Source organism: Monodon monoceros, unplaced genomic scaffold (assembly GCF_005190385.1).
Source record: "Monodon monoceros isolate NGI ecotype Baffin Bay Population unplaced genomic scaffold, NGI_Narwhal_1 Super_Scaffold_7, whole genome shotgun sequence".
Taxonomy (NCBI): domain Eukaryota; kingdom Metazoa; phylum Chordata; class Mammalia; order Artiodactyla; family Monodontidae; genus Monodon; species Monodon monoceros.
The window spans coordinates 59,006,783-59,027,977 of record NW_021703784.1 but is presented as its reverse complement, the minus strand read 5'-3'; the positions used below and the strand labels follow the sequence as shown (position 1 = coordinate 59,027,977).

The 21,195-nt window shown below is 39.1% G+C and overlaps 1 protein-coding gene across 1 annotated transcript; it reads right to left on the bottom strand.

The window, feature by feature from the left end:
• Positions 1–4,033: 4,033 nt before the first annotated feature.
• Positions 4,034–4,962, bottom strand: LOC114887721 (olfactory receptor 51F2-like). The gene is given in 4 exon segments (XM_029209557.1): positions 4,034–4,452; positions 4,455–4,758; positions 4,760–4,867; positions 4,870–4,962. Coding segments are annotated over 4 exon segments (924 nt in total).
• Between the last annotated feature and the right edge of the window lie 16,233 nt (positions 4,963–21,195).

Sequence of the window (21,195 nt, the reverse complement as noted above, 5' to 3'; positions counted from 1 at the left end):
ACCCCCAGCCACCACAGGATCCAGCCCCACAGACCAGTGGGCGAGCACTAGCCCCAGGATCCCTGGGCCCCATAGCCAGCCATCAGATCCCACCTCACCCACCAGGATGCAGGCACCAGCCTCAAGACCATATGGGCCTCTACCCTACTCACTGCAGGCCAACACCAACTCCAGGACCTCCAGGGCCCTGATTCCCAAGACCCTGAGACCCAGCTCCACTCAGCAGTGAGCCAGCAGTAGCCCTGAGACCCGGCCTCACCCACCAGTAGGCAGACACCAGCCCTGGGACCACATGGTCCACAGCCCCACCCACTAGCAGGTAGACACCAGCCTCAAGATTACCAAGGATCTGCAGCCAGCTGTGTATCTAGCCCACTCACCAGTGGAAAGACACCAGCTCCAGGAACCCTGAGCCCCACAGCCTGAGACCCCTGGACCTGGTTCCACTCACCAGTAGGCTGACACTATCGCCAGGACCCAGCATCATCCACCAGTGGGTGGACACTAGCCTCAGGATGCCCTGAGCCCCAGCCCCACCCACCAGATTTTGGACACCTACTCCAGCTTGAGAAAGAAGGACAAAACTGGAAGTATCATGCTCCCTGATTTCAAACTACACTACAAAGCTACAGTAATCTAAATGGCATGGTAGTGGCACAAAACAGACACATAGATCAATGGAACAGAATAGAGAGCTCAGAAATGAACCCACACTTATGTGGGTAATTAATCTATGACAAAGGAGGCAAGAATACACAATGGGGAAAAGATAGTATTTTCAATAAGTGGTGCTGAGAAAACTGGACAGCTACATGCAAAAGAAACAAACTGGACTACTTTCTCACACCCTATACAAAAACAAATTCACAATGAATTAAAGACTTCAATGGAAGACCTGAAACCATTAAATTTCTACACAAATCATAGGTATTACACTCTTTGGCATCAGTCTTAGCAATATTTTTTTGGATAAGGCTCCTCAGGCAATAGAAATATAAGGACAAAATAAACAATTGGTACCACATCAAAATCAAGGCTTTTGCACAGTGAAAAAACCAATACAGAAAAACCTCCTACTGAACGGTAGAAGATATTTTCACACTATATTCAACAAGCGTTTAATATCTAAAAATATATATAATTTATACAACTTACCATCATAAAAACAAACAACCCAATTAAAAAAATGGGCTGAGGTCCTGTATAGACATTTTTCCAAAGAAGACATACGGGCGAACAGGCAAATGAAATGATGCTCAACATGTCTAATCATCAGGGAAATTCAAATAAAAACCACAATGAGATATCACCTCAAACTTGTCAAAATGACTATTATCAAAAAGACAACAAATAACAAGTGTTGGAGAGGATGTGGAAAAAAGGAACCCTCATGCAGTGTTGTTGGAATGTGAATCAGTGCAGCCACTATGGAAAAAAAATATAGAGATTAATTTTTTAAAATTAAAAATAGAACTACCATATGATCTAGCAATTCCACACCTGGTTATTTATCCAAAGAAAACAAAACACTAATTTGAAAAGATACATGTACTCCTATATTCATTGCAGCATTATTAATAATAGCCAAGATGTGGAAGCAACTTAAATGCCCATCAATGTTTGAGAGAATAAAGATGTAATGTATATAAATGAACATTATTCAGCCATAAAAAAGAATAGAATCTTGCCATTTGCCACACACGGATGGACCCAGAGAATATTATGCTAAGTAAAATAAGTCAGCTAGAGAAAGACAAATACAGTATGATTTCATTTACATGTGGATCTAAGAAACAAAGCAAATGAACAAACATAATGAAACAGAAACAGACACAGAGAACAAACAGGTGGTTGCCAGAGGAAGGCTGTTTGAGGGGAGGAGAGAAATAGATGAGGGAGATTTCAGGTATAAAATAAATGAGTCACGTCTGTGATATATACAGAGCAGGGAATATAGTCAATAATTATGTAATATCTTTGTATGGTAACAGATGGTAAGTAGACTTATCATAGTAATTACTTTGAAATCTATGGAAATATCAAATTACTATGCTGTGTAACAGGAACTAACATAGTGTTATAGGTCAATTCTACTTCAAAAACACTCTCATAGGAAAAGAAATCATATTTGTGGTTACCAGGTGTGGGGATGGGGAGAAGAGGAATTGGATGAAGGTAGTCAAAAGTATAAACTTCTAGTTATAAGATAAATAAGTACTCGGGATGTAATATACATCATGATAAATATGTTATCTATGAAAGTTGTTAAGAGTAAATTCTGAGTTCTCATCCCAAGGGAGACATTTTTTTTCTATTTCTTTAATGCTGTATCTATATGAGATGATGTTCACTAAACTTATTGTGGTAATCCTTTCATGATGTATGTGATTATTGTGATGTAACCATTAAACTTACACAGTGCTGTGTGTCAACTACCTCCCAGTAAAACTGGGAGAAAAATAAAATAGTTTCAAATCAGTCAGGGAAGAGAGACCTGACTACCTATAACAAAAAGGAGTCTTAATGGTACCTGGAAGAAGGGGAAAAAAGCAATACCAGCAAAAAATAATAAAATAAAAATATATTTTTAAAATTTCAAATATAAATGGAAGCAGGTGGATATTTCAGTAGGAGAGAGCAAAATGATTGAAGACTATGGACAAGGGTTAGGGTTATTCATGGTGTTATTCAGAAGTGAAAACCTCTTATAAGAATGTTACTCTAATATGCGTGATGACCTCTAGGTAGCTTGTGAAAATGCAAATTCTTGTGCTCCATCAGAAGAGTGCCTAAGTAGTTCTGGGGTGGAGTTGAGGAATCTGCACTTTATAAAAGAATTTCAAGTGGTTTTGATGCTCTGGTGCTGGACCACACTGAGAACAGTGAAGGATGCAAAAGGAAAGTGGATGTCATATTATAAATGTATCCAGTGGGTAGTATGAAGACAGATTGTGAGGACCCATGGGAGTGAAGAGCCTATGGAAGATGAAGAACAAACAAGTTGTGTTTTTAGGTAGTTGTTAAGCGGATATTATTCTCTTATCTGAAGTTAAAACACAGCAACAACAGAAACCTCATTACTGAGCATTTTTAAAGTACAGGAAAGTAAAAAAAAAGTTTAAATAAACCAATATTCACCCATCAAAAGATAAGTAATTTTGACATTTGGAACATGTCTTTCCATACCTTTATAACAAATGTTTTATGTGCATGTACATGTACACTTGTGTGTATATTCACATGAAATATACACACAACAATAAGTACACTGTATAGTAATCTATCTTTTCTCTTAATGTATCATATATATCTATATCAATATTTATCTTGTTGCATGACAGTTCACATTTTATTTTACCAATACTCTGAAGTAAATGTTTAAGTAGTTTCTAAATTATCATTGCAATATATAATGATGTGTTGAATATCACAACACATTACTGCATTCTTGCCCACTTTCCCCCATTAGACACATATTTAGAAGATGAATCACCAGACATTAGATACTTAAAATATCAATACATTTACCAAAAGCTCTGAAGAACTCTTTTAAGAATTAGAAAAGTATCCTTTTAATTCACATTTCTTCTTGTTTATTGTACTTATTCATGATCCTCAGCCATGAATAATCTATTTGGGAGAATAATAATCATTACCAATAACTAAGAATTACTAAAACCTAGACTTTTCTACTGATCTAAATTATATCAGACACGTCTTGATAGTTACATACCCTAGAGGTGGTGAGACTTTTTGGACCCCAATTTATGACTTAATTTGTCCATTTTGCAGACATATTTTAACCATGGTCCTATTCTGTGCCAGGTGCAGTATAGGGTTACAGATACATAAGACATAATCCCTGTTCTCAAAGAATTCAATCTAGAACTCTGTAAATAGTAAGTTATTGGATTATCAGAAGAATGAAAGCATGTGTAAACATTTATCAGTATACGGCGGTAACTCACATTAGTGAACAATCAAACGTCAGTCAGAGAAGAAAATGTAAAGAAAGAATACACTGAAAAATGTCCTAAATTAGCTTAGAAAGAAATATTTTGAGCATGGCCTTGTAAATTTGCATTGTCTTCACACTATAGATTATGGGATTCATTACAGGAGGGATGAGCAGATAAATATTGGCAATGAGAGTATGCAGAAGGGGAGGGGCATGCTTCCCAAACCTATGCACCAGTGACAAGCTCATCATGGGGATGTAGAAGATGGCAACAGCACTTATGTGTGATACACAGGTACCAAAGGCCTTTTTCCACTCCTCTGGGGAGGCAATGCTGAGCACAGAAGAGATGATCAGGACATACGAGAGAAGGATCAAGACAGAGTCCAAGGTACCAGTAGAGATGACAATGGTCAGGCCAAATACACTGTTGATCTTGGTGTCTGTGCATGAAAGCTTCATCACATCAGGGTGGAAACAATATGGATGGTGAAAACATGACTTCCACAAAAGGACAGACGCTTAAGGAGCAGGAGTAAAGGCACTACAACAATTGCAAAGCCCACTTTGATGATTCTTGAATTGGTTAAGATTGTGGCATATCTCAGTGGGTTACAGATGGCAGTGTAACGGTCAAAGGCCATTGCTAGGGGTAACAAGGACTCCATTAATGTGAAACCATGGATAAAGAACATATGGCCAATGCAGACATCAAAGCTGATTTCTCGAGCATTGAACCAGAAAATACCCACCATGGTGACCAACGTGGAAAGGCACAGTCCTAGGTCCATGAAGGACAAGCATGGAGAGGAAATAGTACATGGGCTCATGGAGGCTCGACTCAGTGATGATGACAAACAAGATCATGCCATTCCCTGAGATGACAATGGCAAAGAGACAACAGAATGGAGGATGGAGATCCAGGCATGGTATGTTTCAAAACGAGGGATGCCAGTAAGGAAGAAGACTGCAGAATGGAAAATGCTCTGGTTGAAGGATGGCATGATGAGTGAAGGAAGCAGATTTCCCTGGGGAAAAGGAATATGTCCTGCAAAAACAGGGCCCACTTGTTATCTCTAGGCTTCAGTATATATCCATATACACATATAAAAAAGATTAGATTAGATAATGGTAAGATATTTTTCACTTCTATGATTCTATGGTCATGGGCAGATAGGGCATTTCTATACAAATCTAGGACAACACAAAAGGCAATTCATCCTGCTTCTTCACTTCTCACTTCCCAAGGCAAAAACCCTTAAGAGGTCCATTAAGAGTTAAAAGTCTTTGCATACCCAATGAAAACAGTATAGTTAAGATACTATCAATATTTTACAGAAAGATACTCCCGTTTAAATAAATATACAAGAACTATTGATAAAAATGAAATACTAGGAAAGAAGCAATTCAATCTGTGCAAAGAGACTACAGTGTGTGACGGTTGGTAAAGCATTTATTCAAGAAATACCTGTGAAGCTAGTATCGTTTAAGGGAATTTCTCCTTGAAGAAGATTTTCAAGGAAAATCTCCTTGAAGAAATAGGGCTTAAGTTAACCTTAATAAGAACAAAAATTCATTGCAAACTAACAGATAATAATTGGAGCAGAATGATCTAAGTAAGGTTCTTAATATTCCATCATAACAAAAGGACATTGAAAATGAATTGAGGGGTTTGAGGTGGGGGTGTAGTCCCTCAGAAAGCCTCATTAAGGCTGGATGCATCTCCATTCAGATAGTGAATGGACCATCTTCTGAACCATCTTCTCTGTTTGAGGATATGAGCATACACTCAACCCAGGTCAAGAAATCTCTAGGATCAAAAAAGTTCCTCTATATTGGTTCTTGTCCTAAGTTTTCTGATGCCCTATTTTTATCTGTAGAAAGAATGCTTGGTTTTTATCGTATGTGTGTATCCTCTTTCTCTCATTCATGCATGCATTCTTTCAAGAAATATGTAAATAACTGACAAAATGCCAGTGTGCAATGAACAGAATTAGAATTAGACCTAGTACTCCAAGATGGTCTATACATGACTTGGGGAAAAAATCCTCTGAGGGTAAGTTAATTTGATGAGTTTCATTCCAGCCCCTGAATGAACAGGGAGTAGCTTCAACTTGAGTGGGAATAACTGGTTACAGGACTTGTGATGGAGAGGGTGTTTGAGAAGAAAAGAAAAAAATGTTCAATACAGGTAGCCTCTTAAGGACTTACTGAAAATAAATAAATAAATAATGGCTGGAAAATTTGAATTAAGAGGGAATGCAGAAAAAACTAAACTCCATGGGTTTTGATTCGGCCCTTGGACTTCAGTTGGAAAAGAGGCCTCATTGTTTTCACTTTTGGCTCACAGGAATTAGAATATGTACTAACCTCTGCATTCCCAACAAAGTGACTCCTGCCCTGATAGTAAGGTTTGAGAGTTAAACTGATGCCTGGGTTGAAGTCACAGGAATGGTGAAAAACATCTTACAGTAATAAAATCTAAGGGGAAGGAGGCCTGAAAAAAAGGACCTGGGGAATAGCGGTATTTAGGGAAAAGACAGAGTAGAACCTACTAATGAGACTGCAGAGGCATGGCCACTGAGGTGCAAATGAACCCCAGGCAAAAGCAAGGACCTCATCAGTTTTCCTCAGACATTTGATCTCAGAGCCAGGAGAAATGCCTGGTACAATAGTGTTCAAGAGTATCTGTTGAATAGATGAACTGAATTGCATCTGTGACAGACCCTAGACACAATATCAGGCATATATTGTGGTTCCTGATATAGAGCCCCTTCAAATTAGAAGTAAAGTTTATGTAAACATACTGGTATATATTAATATAGGAGATAAGCTGACAATTTTCTTGTTAATCTGGTGTTTATCTTGGGTACTAGGACTTTGCTCAAATTTAGATCTGGTGATAAAAACAAATTTTTCTGGATGAAGTTGTAAGGACCCTTAATCGTATCCTCTTTATTTTTTTTTTATTTTTACTTTTTTTGCCGTACGCGGGCCTCTCACTCTTGTAGCCTCTCCCGTTGCAGAGCACAGGCTCCAGACGCGCAGGCTCAACGGGCCCAGCCGCTCTGCGGCATGTGGGATCCTCCCGGACCGGGTCACGAACCCGTGTCCCCTGCACCGGCAGGCGGACTCCCAACCGCTGCGCCACCAGGAAAGCCCCATATCCTCTTTACTTTTAAGATGAGGAAGTGGAACCGAGCAGGATCATATGGGGCCTTCCCAGGACAGACCACTCCCCCATATCCTCTGCTTTAGCACCTCTCTGAAATGCCCAGATAACAGTATCTAATGCACATTTCCTGAGTTTTTTGGTTTTTGTTTTTTTTACAGATGCTAAAACCCCCACCAAATGGAAGAACTTAACTACTTGATGACGATGAGCACATAGCCCCCAGACCCACTGGAGCCTGAGGATTGATAATGTTAACACCTGTGACACTGCCCTGCTCCCTCACCATCAACCAATCAGAGAATTGTGCCCAAGCTGATCACAGACCCTGGGATGCTCCTCCCTCACCTTGCCTTTAAAAATGCTTTCCTGAAACCCACCAGATCTGGGAGTTCGTGTGTTTTGAGCACTAGCTGTCCTGAACTTTTCGCGTGGTGCCCTGCGCTAAGTGCTGCATTTTCCTTCACATTGTAAGTAGATGGGCTTTACTGCACATGGGCAAGCAGACCCAAGTTTGGTTCTGTAGCAGAAGCAGGCTCTCAAGTTAATGTTCTTTTTATTATAGTAAATAAATTAAGAGACCTCAATGGATTATCCAAGTGTCCAAACTAGCCTTCTCCTTAATAATAGTGATAATATTTCAGTGTCTCCTGTGGGCCAAACAATTTACGCCATTTTATCTTTTTCTGAATCGTTCTTTCCACTGTTCTGCAAGCTTCTCATGGTATCGTTTTTCAACTGATATAATCAAAGGGAAACATAGTAGGGCTATTCTAATTCATGGAACTCCATTAGTAAAACTTGTGGGCAGAAATAGCTTTCCTTTTTTTAAATTCTGTGATTCTTAAACGACCCTTGGGCATCCTTGCACTAAATCTAATGAGCTAATAGTAAATAACTATTCTTGGAAATATATATTTAAATATCTCTCCCCCATGGAGAATTCTTTAAGACAAGGGCTATGACTTAAACATCCTTGTAAGGAGGCCACCAAGAACATGTAAATATTGCCCCCATTACAAAGGTTCACATCCATCATTATCACAACATGCACTGGGTATTATTAGCTCCTTTTTACAGATGAGAACATTGAGGCTGAGATTAGAAAAACAAGCCTTAGAAGAATCATGTTACTTTCTCACATTTATCCACATGGCAAATCTAATAATTGAACTTTGTTCTCTCTGACTTCACTCTGCTCTCTTCACTTCTTATTTTTAAAAGAACTTAATTTTCAAGAAAAATGTGGAATGAATGATCACATACTCATGTATATATAGATATACTCATGTATATCTATAATATACAAATCTCTTGAATATGTACTACTGAGTTCACAAATTTCCTCTGAACTGTTAGTTTTATAAACTATCTGAAGATTATACAGTCCCTGATGTATTCAGAAAATACTTCAATGCACTAAAACACTGACCTCATGCAAAGAAGACTTTTTGAGTCTGGAAAGGGAGGTCATTTGACCCTTTGAAAGTCATCCCAGGCAGCAGCAGAGAGTCTTTTAAAGAGAGAGAGAGAGAGAGAGAGAGAGAATTATCTCAACCTCATAAAATTACAGGCAGAAATGTCTTCCGTTCTAAGGCTGGGGAAACGGTGCCTGATCAGTCTTGCCCCTTTAAACCATCCCCAAAGAATTTCTCTTTTGTCAGGAGAACTCACTGGCAGTTTTCAGGAATGAGAGAACACTCAGATTTGAGAAAGAAAGACTTTATAAGGAGCCCAGGAGCTGCCTGGTGAGAGCCATTTACTCAGCAGAAAAACAACCAATTCCTAGGAGAGAACTCCATACAGCTGTGTCCTGCTAACCATTTATGCCCCAAACCACTGATTATGGAGGGCAATTTCTTTTCAGTCTAACTTCTCTTCTTTCTCCAAAAGAGAATCCTGGAGATTGATTATGATTATAGTTCTCATTTAAGAACAATTTTACCCATGTACAACTTACAAGACAGAAACTCAGCAAAAAAGCATATGAAAACATGCTCCGCACCATAAGTCATCAGGGAAATGAAATTAAGACAATGAGCTATCACTACACACCTGTCAGAAATACCAAAATCCTTGACACTGACATCCAATCCTGGTGAGGATTTGGAGCAACAGGAATGCCCATTCATTGTTGGTGGGAATTCAAATTGGTACAGCCACTTTAGAAGACAGTTTGGTGGTTTCTTACAAAAGTAAACATACTCATACCACACAATCCAGCAGTTGTACTCCTTAGTAGGAACCCAAAAGAGTTGAAAACCTATGTCTACACAAAGATTACACATGGCTGTTTATAGCAGCTTTATTCATAATTGCCAAAACTTGGAAATAACCAAGAGGCCCTCCAGTAGGTGAATGGATAAATAAACTGATATATGCAAACAATGGAATATTTTCAGTGCTAAAAAGAAATTAGCTGCTAAGCCATGAAAAAACATGAAGAAAACCTAAATGCATATTTACTTAGTGAAGTAAGTCAGTCAGAGGGGAGAGGGGAGGGGACGATAAATTACTCTAACTGTATGATTCCAACTATATGACATTCTGGAAAAGCTGAACTATTGGAGTTAATAAAAAGATCAGTGATTACCAGGGTTTGGGGGTAGGAAGGAATAGGTGGGGCATTGAGGATTTTTAGGACAGTGAAAATACTCTGTATGATACCATAATGTTGGATACATGTCATTATACATTTGTCCATAACCATAGACTACACAACACCAAGTGAACCTCAGTGTAAACTATGGACTTCGGGTGATAATGATGTATCAATTTAGGTTCATCGGTTGTAAAAAATGAAGGACTCTGTGGGGGGTGGGTGATAATGAAGAGGATACACAGGTGTAGGGACAAGAAATATACGGGAAATCTCTGTACCTTCCTCTCAATTTGCTGTGAATAAAGCCTATTTTTTTAAAGAAAAAAACTAAAGAGGACTACAAAACTTTGAGTCCCTTGTGTGTCCCTTGCTAGCTTACAAAGGCACTAGGCTGTTCTGATAACTGGCCTGAAATTGACACCAGTGTAGTTATCTCTGGTGGAGATATTAACCATGTTTGACAGACAGCCTCTGTCAAAACTGTGAAAACACATAAGTGGCTTTCAGCCTTTGTCCACTTAATACAGTTTTCGACAATTTGTGATGAACTGAGAGGGTTGGTAAGTTTTAAGAACACTAATTAATTAAACATGCTTCTTGGCATAAAAGGCTACGCCAAGTGGACATTACCTTGCAAAGAGGTCTGCTATATGGAAGAAGAGGATGAGGTAACTATTTCCATTAGAGTTACTGAAGAGCAGAGACCTTACTTATACTGTTTAAATTTTTTCCCTTTGTCACAAGATTCTAGATCCCCAGGAAAGTCTGGAAAGACACGTTTCTTTTCAGGAATTCATCAAGAACCTGATAAAATATGCTTTTGTTTTGGATATCTTCTGGATTAATAGAAGCATTGTCTTCCTCCAGAAAGCACTTCAGCAGATGGGGGAGACATTTTCACAGCCCTGGATAAGTTTGCCAGGAAATGTTTGAGACTCGGGGGTGGGGGGGAATGCACAATTCAAATAGAAGCTTCCAAGGTACAGAAGAAAAAGGAGTTGGCCAGGCTGTTATAGGGATATAAATGGGAAAATCCTGCTGGCCATACTAAGGATTCCATTCTGAACAGTGCTGGCCCATGAGCAGGGCTGCAGGAGATGGTACACAGTTAGCAGAACCTCAGGCTCTTCTTGAGCACAAACCCAAGGGATTTAAATTATTCATCAGCCCAGGTCTAATAATCAGTGGATACACAAAGGGTAAAATGACCAGTGTCCCTTCTGACAGGGAGAGTGTCTTTTCTAATTGACCTGTCCCAGGACTTGAATACTTTGAATAACTTCTCTGCACTCACTTACCCATTTAGAGTTCTATCCTGAAAGCACTGTCTTTCTACTCTTTCTGCTTCAACTCTACTGAACACATCTTCAATTCCATGAATATGACATGCTTTTCTCATTCTCCTCTGAGCCTTGTCTCATTCTGTCCTCCAAGGCAGTATTAAGGCGTTTACTTTTCCAAAATTCTGCCTCAAATGCAACTCAAAAGAGATTTTATTTTGTATGGACACAAATTTTATTTATTTATTTACTTATTTATTTATTTGATATTCAGATTTCCTTTTAGTTTGAAAATTAACTGTAAGCTTAGTCACATGAAAAAGATATTATTGAATATTAAAAGAAGCATTTTCTGAAGTTACTATTTTTTCTTTTTTTATTAATTTTTATTGGAGTATAGTTGCTTTACAATATTGTGTTGCTTTCTGCTATACAGCAAAGTGAATCAGTTATACATATACATATATCCACTCTTTTTTAGATATGCTTTCCATTTAGGTGAGCACAGAGCACTGAGTGGAGTTCCCTGTGCTATACAGTAGGTTCTCATTAGTTATCTATTTTATACAGAGTAGTGTATATATGTCAATCCCAATCTCCCAATTCATCCCACCTCCCCTTCTGCCTTGGTAACCATAAGTTTGTTCTCTATATCTGTGACTCTACTTTTGCTTTGAAAATAAGTTCATCTGTACCATTTTTCTAGATTCCACATATAAGCAATATTATACAATGTTTGTTTTTCTCTTTCTGACTTACTTCAGTCTGTATGACAAGGTCTAGGTCTATCCACGTCTCTGTAAATGGCACTATTTTGTTCCTTTTTATGGCTAAGTAATATCCCATTATATATATGTACCACATCTTTTTATCCATTCCTCTGTTGATGGACATTTAGGTTGCTTCCATGTCCTGGCTATTGTAAATACTGCTGCAGTGAACATCGGGGTGCGTGCATACTTTCGAATTATGGCTTTCTCCAGATATATGCCTAGGAATGGAATTGCTGGGTCATACAGTAGCTCTATTTTTAGTTTTTTAAGGAACCTCCATACTGTTCTCCACAGTGGCTGTACCAATTTGCATTCCCACCAACAGTGTAGGAGGGTTCCCTTTTCTCCACACCCTTTCCAGCATTTCTTGTTTGTAGATTTTTTGATGATGGCCATTCTGACTTGTGTGAGGTGATACCTCATTGTAGTTTGGATTTGCATTTCTCTAATAATTAGTAATGTTGAGCATCTTTTCATGTGTTTGTTAGCCATCTATATGTCTTCTTTGGAGAAGTGTCTATTTAGGTCTTCCACCCATTTTTTGATTAGGTTGTTTGTTGTTTTTTTGATATTGAGCTTCATTTGTTTATTTTGTTTTTATTTCCATTACTCTAGGAGGTGGATCAAAAAAAATCTTGCTGTGATGTATGTCAAAGAGTGTCTGCCTATGTTTTCCTCTAAGGGTTTTATAGTGTCTGACCTTACATTTAGGTCTTTAATCCATTTTGAGTTTATTTTTGTGCATGGTGTTAGGGAGTGTTCTAATTTCATTGCTTTCATGTAGCTGTCCCATTTTCCCAGCACCGTTTATTGAAGAGGCTGTCTTGTCTCCATTGCATATTCTTGCCTCCTTTGTCATAGATTAGGTGGCTATAGGTGCGGGGGTTTATCTCTTGACTTTCTATCCTGTTCCATTGGTCTATATTTCTGTTTTTTGTTTGTGCCAGTACTATACTGTTTTGATGACTCTAGCTTTGTAGTATAATCTGAAGTCAGGGCACCTGATTTCTCCAGCTCTGTTCTTCTTTCTCAAGATTGCTTTAGCTATTCAGAGTCTTTTGTGTTTCCCTACAAAATGTAAAAATTTTTGTTCTAATTCTGTGAAAAATGCCATTGGTAATTTGATAGGGATTGTATTGAATTGGTAGATTGCTTTGGGTAGTATAGTCATTTTACCAATATTGATTCTTCCAATCCATGAACATGGTATATATTTCCATCTGTTTGTGTCATCTTTGATTTCTTTCATCAGTATCTTATACATTTCTGAGTACAGTCTTTTACCTCCTTACATAGGTTTATTCCTAGGTATTTTGTTTGTTGCAGTGGTAAATGGGATTGTTTCTTTGATCTCTCTCTGATCTTTTGTTGTTAGTGTATAGGAATGCAAGAGACTTCTGTGCATTAATTTTTTATCTTACAACATTACCAAATTCATTGATGAAACTCTAGTAGTTTTCTGGTAGCATCTTTAGGATTTTCTATGTATAATATCATGTCATCTGCAAACAGTGACAGTTTTACTTCTTCTTTTCCAATTTGGATCCCTTTTATTTCTTTTTCTTTTCTGATAGCTGTGGCTAGGACTTCCAAAGCTATGTTGAATAAAAGTGATGAGAGTGGACACCCTTGTCTTGTTCCTGATCTTAGAGAAAATGGTTTCATGTTTTCATCATTGAGTATGATGTTAGCTGTAGGTCTGTCATATATGGCCTTTATTATGTTGAGGTAGGCTCCCTCTAAACCCAATTTCTGGAGAGTTTTTTTTATCATAAATGAGTGTTGAACTTTGTCAAAAGCTTTTTCTGCATCTATTGATATGATCATATGGTTTTTATTCTTCAATTTGTTGATGTGGTGTATCACATTGATCAATTTGCATATATTGAAGAATCCTTGCATCCCTGAGATAAATCCTGCTTGATCATGGTTTATGATCCTTTCATTGTGTTGTTGGATTTGGTTTGCTAGTATACTGTTGAGGATTTTTGCATCTATGTTCATCAGTGATATTGGTCTGTAATTTTCTATTTTTGTGATACCTTTGTCTGGTTTTGGTATCAGGGTGATGGTGGCCTCATAGAGTTAGCTTGGGAGTGTTCCTCCCTCTGCCATTTTTTGGAAGAGTTTCAGAAGAGTAGGTGTTAACTCTTTTCTCAATGTTTGATAGAATTCACCTGTGAAGCCATCTGGCCCTCGACTTTTGTTTGTTGGAAGATTTTTCATTACAGTTTCAATTTCAGTATTTGTGATTGGTCTGTTCATATTTTCTATTTCTTCCTGGGTCAGTCTTTGAAGGTTGTATCTTTCTAAGAATTTGTTCATTTCTTCTAGATTGTCCATTTTATTGGTGTATAGTTGCTTGTAGTAATCTCTTATGGTCCTTTGTATTTCTGCAGTGTCTTTGGTAACTTCTCCTTTTTCATTTCTAATTTTATTGATTTGAGTCCTCTCCCTTTTTTTCTTAATGAGTCTGGCTAAGTTTTATTAATTTTGTTTATCTTCTCAAAGAACCAGCTTTTAGTTTCTTTGATCTTTGCTATTGTTTCCTTTGCCTCTATTTCATTTATTTCTGCTCTGGTCTTTATGATTTCATTCCATCTACTAACTTTGGGTTATGCTTGTTCTTCTTTCTCTAGTTGCTTTAGGTGTAAGGATAGGTTGTTTATTTGAGATTTTTCTTGTTTCTTAAGGTAGGATTGTATAAACTTCTCTTTTAGAACTGCTTTTGCCACATCCCATAGCTTTTGGATTTTATAGTTTTCATTGTCATTTGTCTCTAGGTTTTTTAAATTTCCTCTTTGGTTTCTTCAGTGATACATTGTTTAATTAATAACATATTGTTTAGCTTCCATGTGTTTGTGTTTTTTACAATTTTTTTCCTGTAATTGATTTCTAATCTCATAGCATTGTGGTCGGAAATGATGCTTGATATGATTTCAGTTTTCTTAAATTTACCGAGGCTTGATTTGTGACCAAAGATGTGATCTATCCTGGAGAATGTTCCATATATACTTGAGAAGAAAAGTGTATTCTGATGCTTTCAAATGGAATGTCCTATAAATATCAATTAAGTCTATCTGATCTGATGTGTCATTTAAGGCTTGTGTTTCCTTATTAATTTTCTGTCTGGATGATCTGTCCATTGGCGTAAGTGGGGTGTTAAAGTCCCCCACTATTATTGTGTTACTCTCGATTTCCCCTTTTATGGCTGTTAGCATTTGCCTTATGTATTCAGGTGCTCCTATGTTGGATGCATATATATTTACAATTGTTATGTCTTCTTCTTGGATTGATCCCTTGATCATTACATAGTGTCCTTCCTTGTCTCTTGTAATAGTCTTTATTTTGAAGTCTCTTTTGTCTGATATGAGTATTGCTACTCTAGCTTTCTTTTGATTTCCATTTACATGGAATATCTTTTTCCACCCTGTCAATTTCAGTCTGTATGTATCCCTATGTCTGAAGTGTGTCTCTTGTAGACAGCATATATGTGGGTCTTGTTTTTGTATCCATTCAGCCAGTCTGTGTCTTTTGGTTGGAGCATTTAATCCATTTACATTTAAGGTAATTATCAATATGTATGTTCCTATTGCCATTTTCTTAATTGTTTTGGGCTTGCTTTTGTAGGTCTTTTTCTTGTCTTGTGTTTCCTGCCTAGAGAAGTTCCTTTAGCATTTGTTGTAAAGCTGGTTTTGTGGTGCTTTATTCTCTTAGCTTTTGCTTGTCTGTAAAGCTTTTGATTTCTCTGTCAAATCTGAATGAGATCCTTGCTGGGTAATCTTGATTGTAGGTTTTTCCCTTTCATTCCTTTAAATATATCATGCCACTCCCTTCTGGCCTGCTGAGTTTCTGCTGAAAAATCAGCCTATAACTTTATGGGGATTCCCTTGTATGTTATTTGTTGTTTTTCCCTTGCTGCTTTTAGTATTTTTTCTTTGTATTTAATTTTTGTTAGTTTGATTAATATGAGTCTTGGTGCATTTCTCCTGGGGTTTATCCTGTATGGGACTCTCCACACTTCCTGGGCTTGGGTGACTTCCTGTCCTGTGTTAGGGAAGTTTTCAACTGTAATCCCTTCAAATATTTTCTGACTCTTTCTCTTTCTCTTCTTCTTCTGGGACCCCTATAATTTGAATGTTGGTAAGTTTAATGTTGTCCCAGAGGTCTATGAGACTGTCCCCATTTCTTTTCATTCTTTTTTCTTTATCATGTTCCAAGTATCCTTGCCCCCATGGTGAGCCATAGCCAACCTCTGCCTCCCCAGGAAGCCCTCCAAGACCTCTAGGTAGGTCTCTGGACCCACTGTGGGGGCAGCTCAGACTCTGATCTGGCCCAACTCCCACGTGTACGTGTCCCCAAAGTCCATAGTTGTTAAAGCTAGACTAGTCTCAGTTGAAGCACTTCTTGTCCATTCAGATATGCCACGGAAGCTGGGTTTACCAAGCCGATTGCTGGGGATTAGTCCATGGCTCGTGCAACTGCACAGAGAGATTTCAGTTCCTTTTCCTTAGTCGCACAGCCCTTGGGGGTCCGATTATTTGGCCTCACCAGTGCATGTGGGCCACCCTCAGGCTTCTGTTCCCTGCCCAGGCAAGATGGGATAAAGGTATCGACTGACTGGGGCACATTTGCTCACTTAGGTGGGAGCAGCAAGAGGCAGCACCTGAATGGGATGTGTGTGCTTCGTCAGGCGGGAGAGGGATAAGAGGGCCATGACTGAGGTATACACACTCGCCCCGATGGGATCCCCCTCTAGTGCCTGCAGAGGCAGGGGCTGGCGGGAAGCTGTGACAGACTGGTGTGCTTGCTCTGGTGGGAGTCCCTCCCAATGCCCATGGAGGCAGGGGCTGGCGTGTGGGGAGAGAGTCCACGATGGTGGCCCTGTACCTTGTGCGCCACTCAACAATGGCGCCTCGCTTCCAAGGCAAACCGCACCTCTTCCAGAAGCATTACCAGCTGTGGCGCTCCTCACTCCCATCCCCTCAGGCTGTCTCCATGCAGTCAACATCAGTCCTTTCCCCGGGTCCGCTCTCCTAACCCCACACTTCAGCACCCAGCGCACACCAGCATTGGTGAACACCCATCTCAGGCTGGGGCACAGACATTCGTGCAAATCTAGCTCTGTCCTGCCTGCCGCAGCCGGCTGCTTCACTTTCTTCCACTAGTCCCTGAAGCCCCCCACTTCTATTTCAACATATCTCACCACCAGTGAGGGGGCCTTCCAGGTGCGGTAACCTCTCCTCTTCTTCAGCTCCCCGCCAGGGGTGTGGGTCCCATCCCATTTCCTCTTTTCTTTTTCTTCCCTTTCTCTGCTTCGTCCTACCTGGTTACACTGGGATCTTTTCTTGTCCCTTTAGGTGTCCAAGGTCCTCTGCTAGTGCTCAGCAGGTGCTCTGTGTGAATTGTTCCACTTGTAGATGTATTCTTGATGTACTTGTGAGGAGAGGTGAACCCCAGGTCCTTCTATTCTGCCATCTTGACCTCAACTCGCCAACATAAAATTTACATTTGTGTTAAAATAGCTTTTTTTCCTAGATGCTCAGATTTCAGATTTAAAGATAAATTAATGGAGGCTGAATATTGTGGGTTTTTTAAAAAGTTTGCTTTGATTTGGTTTTGTTTGGGGTTTGTTTTTTAGCTCTCCCGCTTCATGGTTCCCTAATATCGTGCTCAGTCTGCCTATGGGATAAAACACCACAGCTGTTGCCTATGTCTGCAAGATTTCTTTAACCTTCTATCATCTCCTCTCCTCACCTCTCTCTACCCCCTACTCTCCTGCTCGCATCCCTAACTCCCTTGGGGAAAATCCTCATTTCCTAAAATCTCATTTTAGCAATTATATTTGGCTAGCCTCCCTTGATCACATGGGGCTAGGTTGTGCCAACACCTATGTGATCTACATCAGTGCTCCTTAAATGTGTGTCACATGACTCTCTTAAAGCTCTTGCAAAAATGCAGATTTTGATTCAGTTCATCTGATACTCTGCATTTCTAACAAGCTTCCAGGTGATGCCAATACTATTGTTACCAACCAGGGTTCTTGGACTCTTTAATCAATAGAAACTGATAAGAGGCCAGATGAGAAATTCAGGCAAGGCTTTACTGGGACCCATGCTGCAGCAAGAGGGAGCAAAAACAATAACAGGTTCCTTTGCTCACTCCCCGAGGAGGGAGCAGTGAGCTGGTTGCTTAAATGGGGCGAGGGTAGGGGTGGGTGAGTGAGCTGGGCCAGAGTGGGTGCTTAGGTAGTCTGCCCACCCCCATGGTGGTGCTGTGTGCAGGGATCATGGGCAGTGCCCTGCTTTTACTCCTAGCACCTCAGAAGGTGGCAGTTGGTTTGTGGCCTTTTTGTATCTTATTGTTCATAATTGACCCCACCTGTGCATGCAGTTATTTTTAGTCCCTTATAGTTTCTTTGTATTCTGTTGCTTGAGGAGAAGTTTGTCCAGGTGAAAGCTCTGCAGCAGAGGGTCCCAAGTCCCAGATCCCAGCCTGTCTCACTGTTAGTATTTTAGTAGCAAAGATCTCTATCATTTCCCCTTTTAGGGTAATTATAACATGATATCATAATTTCCTACATTCTTAAATTATATCCTCCACTAGAGTCTGTAATATCTGGGGCAATGTTACAATCAGATCTTGTTCAATAACAGACATATTGTGCATACAATATTTTTCTGAAGATGAATGAATAAAGAATGTTGATGGAAACACGTACGAGGCATGGTGGGAGCAGAGAGGAATTAAATAAATAGGAATAATTGGAATAGTAGTGTCCTAAATGGAGGGGATATATGTATATGTCTGGCTGATTCATTTTGCTTGCAGTAGACGCTAACACAACATTGTAAAGCAACTATACTCCAATAAAAATTAATTTTAAAAAAGAGAAAATAGGAAGAGCTATTGATACATTTCTTTATCCACTAAAATCGAATGGTTAATGGTGGCCAAGTCAGCAAGGGAGGAGAACTGCTACTAATTCAACAGGCTTGAATCAAGGGGAAGAGGAGAATTGGATTTTCACCAGACCATGTAGGGCCAGTGGGCATTGTAGGACCTTAGTATTTTTTGTGAATAGTGGCCCAAACAGAACATCATTGAGGTAGCAACCAGGTTTTGCTGCTGTTATTATTTTTGCTTGTTTTTAAGTTTATTTCTACAATTTGGATACATTAAGTCTAGATTGCCTGATTTGCCTCTGACCTCTTGCTTCTGTCTCAGACTTTCTGTTTCTTTCAGAACCTGTACTGTTTACTGACTTATAAAACCCACAGCCCTGATTCCTGCTTTCCCATTTCCTGATTCAGGATGACCATCCACAACAGCCACTAGATGCATGAATTTTAAAGGTTCCATAACACCCTATGACTGCATATAAATACTTTATTTCTGCAGCATTGAGAATTGCCTACATGTTTTACTAGTGAATAATGCTGCAATAAATGTTCCCCTACATATAAAGTGGCTGGCATCTGATACTTTTCCTTTGAATAAATTTCTAGAGATGGAATATTATGGACATTTTAAAACAATGATGTACTGGAAGATTCACTTCCATAAAGTTTATACAAATATTGTAAAATAGTGCTTAGTATACCCTAACACAGCAACACAACACTGTGTACTATGTTTAAAAAAATTTGCTGATTTGATAGGTAAGAATATTTTACTGTTAACTGTAGTAAAATGTTGATACTCAAAAGTAATATTTATTGCAAGTACCTAAGGCATAGTTTTCTTGTTTTTAATTCTACTTTTTCTGTTTGGATTAACAAGTTTGAGAAACATTAGTATGGAATCCAATGACATCACAGACTGTGGTACGTTTCTCAGGCTCAATGTTATTGATATTGATGTATCAATAACAGAATATTCCTGTTGCAATTGATTTTCTTGAGAGACATTTTGCTCAGGTTTTTCAGAAGGTTGGATACAATTACCAGCTGCTCTTCTGCTAGGCTGGTGTGAGAGCAGGGCAGTGAGAAGGGCCATATTTTGAAAGTATGTGCACCTGTATGTGGATCAATGCTTCACCAGTACGCACACCAATTCTCTGCGCAGGTGCCAAGCTCTGGCACAAAATGCACATGATACTACTATAGTAACTACTACCTTGAGAGAAAAGTAACATTCTTTTGTCCAGGCGAAAAGTAACTGTGTTCATTGTCAAGTAGTTTCTGAGACCAGTGGGAAAGCAGTCACTGCTCTAGAATTTGCCCAGCCTGGTAGAGAAAATGTTTTCAAAGGTCCCAAGGAGTTCACTGTGAGGCGACACAACACAACAAAACTTCATATGCATAATATAAGCATACACAAGTGACAACGTGTTAACATCCAGCCTGGCACACAAGCATTCATGCATGCTATGTGTTTAGAACATCTTGAATTGGAATCAGTGGTGAATGAATGGTCATGTGAAAATTCTCTAGGGAATGTGTTTGAAACCTGAAAGGGTCTCCAATAGCCCAGGCTTTGAATACTGGTTATGCCACTTATTAACTGAGAGACCTAAGTATGTTACTTAAACCCTATAATCCTTGCTAACTGCATAAATCAAAGTAATAATGGATCCTCCTACCAAATGTATTATCTTATAGCTGTGTAGGTCAAAAGTCTGACATGTCTCACTGAGCTAAAATCAAGGCATCATCAAGGCTGTATTCTTTTCTAGAGGGTCTAAGAGAGGTCTAGGGAAGAATCAATACCCTTGCCGTTTCTCCTTCTAGAAGCTGCCCACCTTTGTTAGCTTACTGTATCCCTCTGCCACCTTCAAAGCCAGCAACAGTGGGTCAAGTCCTTCTCATGCTGCCATCTCTCTGTCTCCACTTTTCAGGACTCATATGATTAGACTGGACCTACCCAGATAACCCAGGATAATCTCCCATCTCCAGGGATTCAGCTTTCATCACATCTGCAAAGTCCCTTCTGTCGTGTAAAGGTAACATACTCACAAGTTCCATGCATTAGGACACAGTCATCTTTGGGGGCCTTATTTTGCTTACCAGAAACATTTGGCATTATATCTTGGACAAAGAATGCATAATCAAATATTGCTGTTTTTGTTTTGCTACATTATAAAAAATAAAATACTTCAGGCCAAGACATTTTCTGTGGTGAAACAGACTTGGTGGTGGGAATGGAAGCACGGAGAATGGTTAGGAAACTACTGAAATTATCCAAGTGAGAGATAATTGTGACCTGGATAAGGAAGGCATTTTTGGAGGTGATGGAGAGTGATTAAATTCTGGTTATATTTTCAATGATATTGGCATGATTTGCCAATGGTTTGTATACAGAGTGTAAGAGGTAGAAATCAAGGATGAGTCTAAGACCCATCTACCCAACAGTGGTCCAGAAATGGTGGAAATATCTGAGGATCTAAAGATACCATAAATAGACAAGAT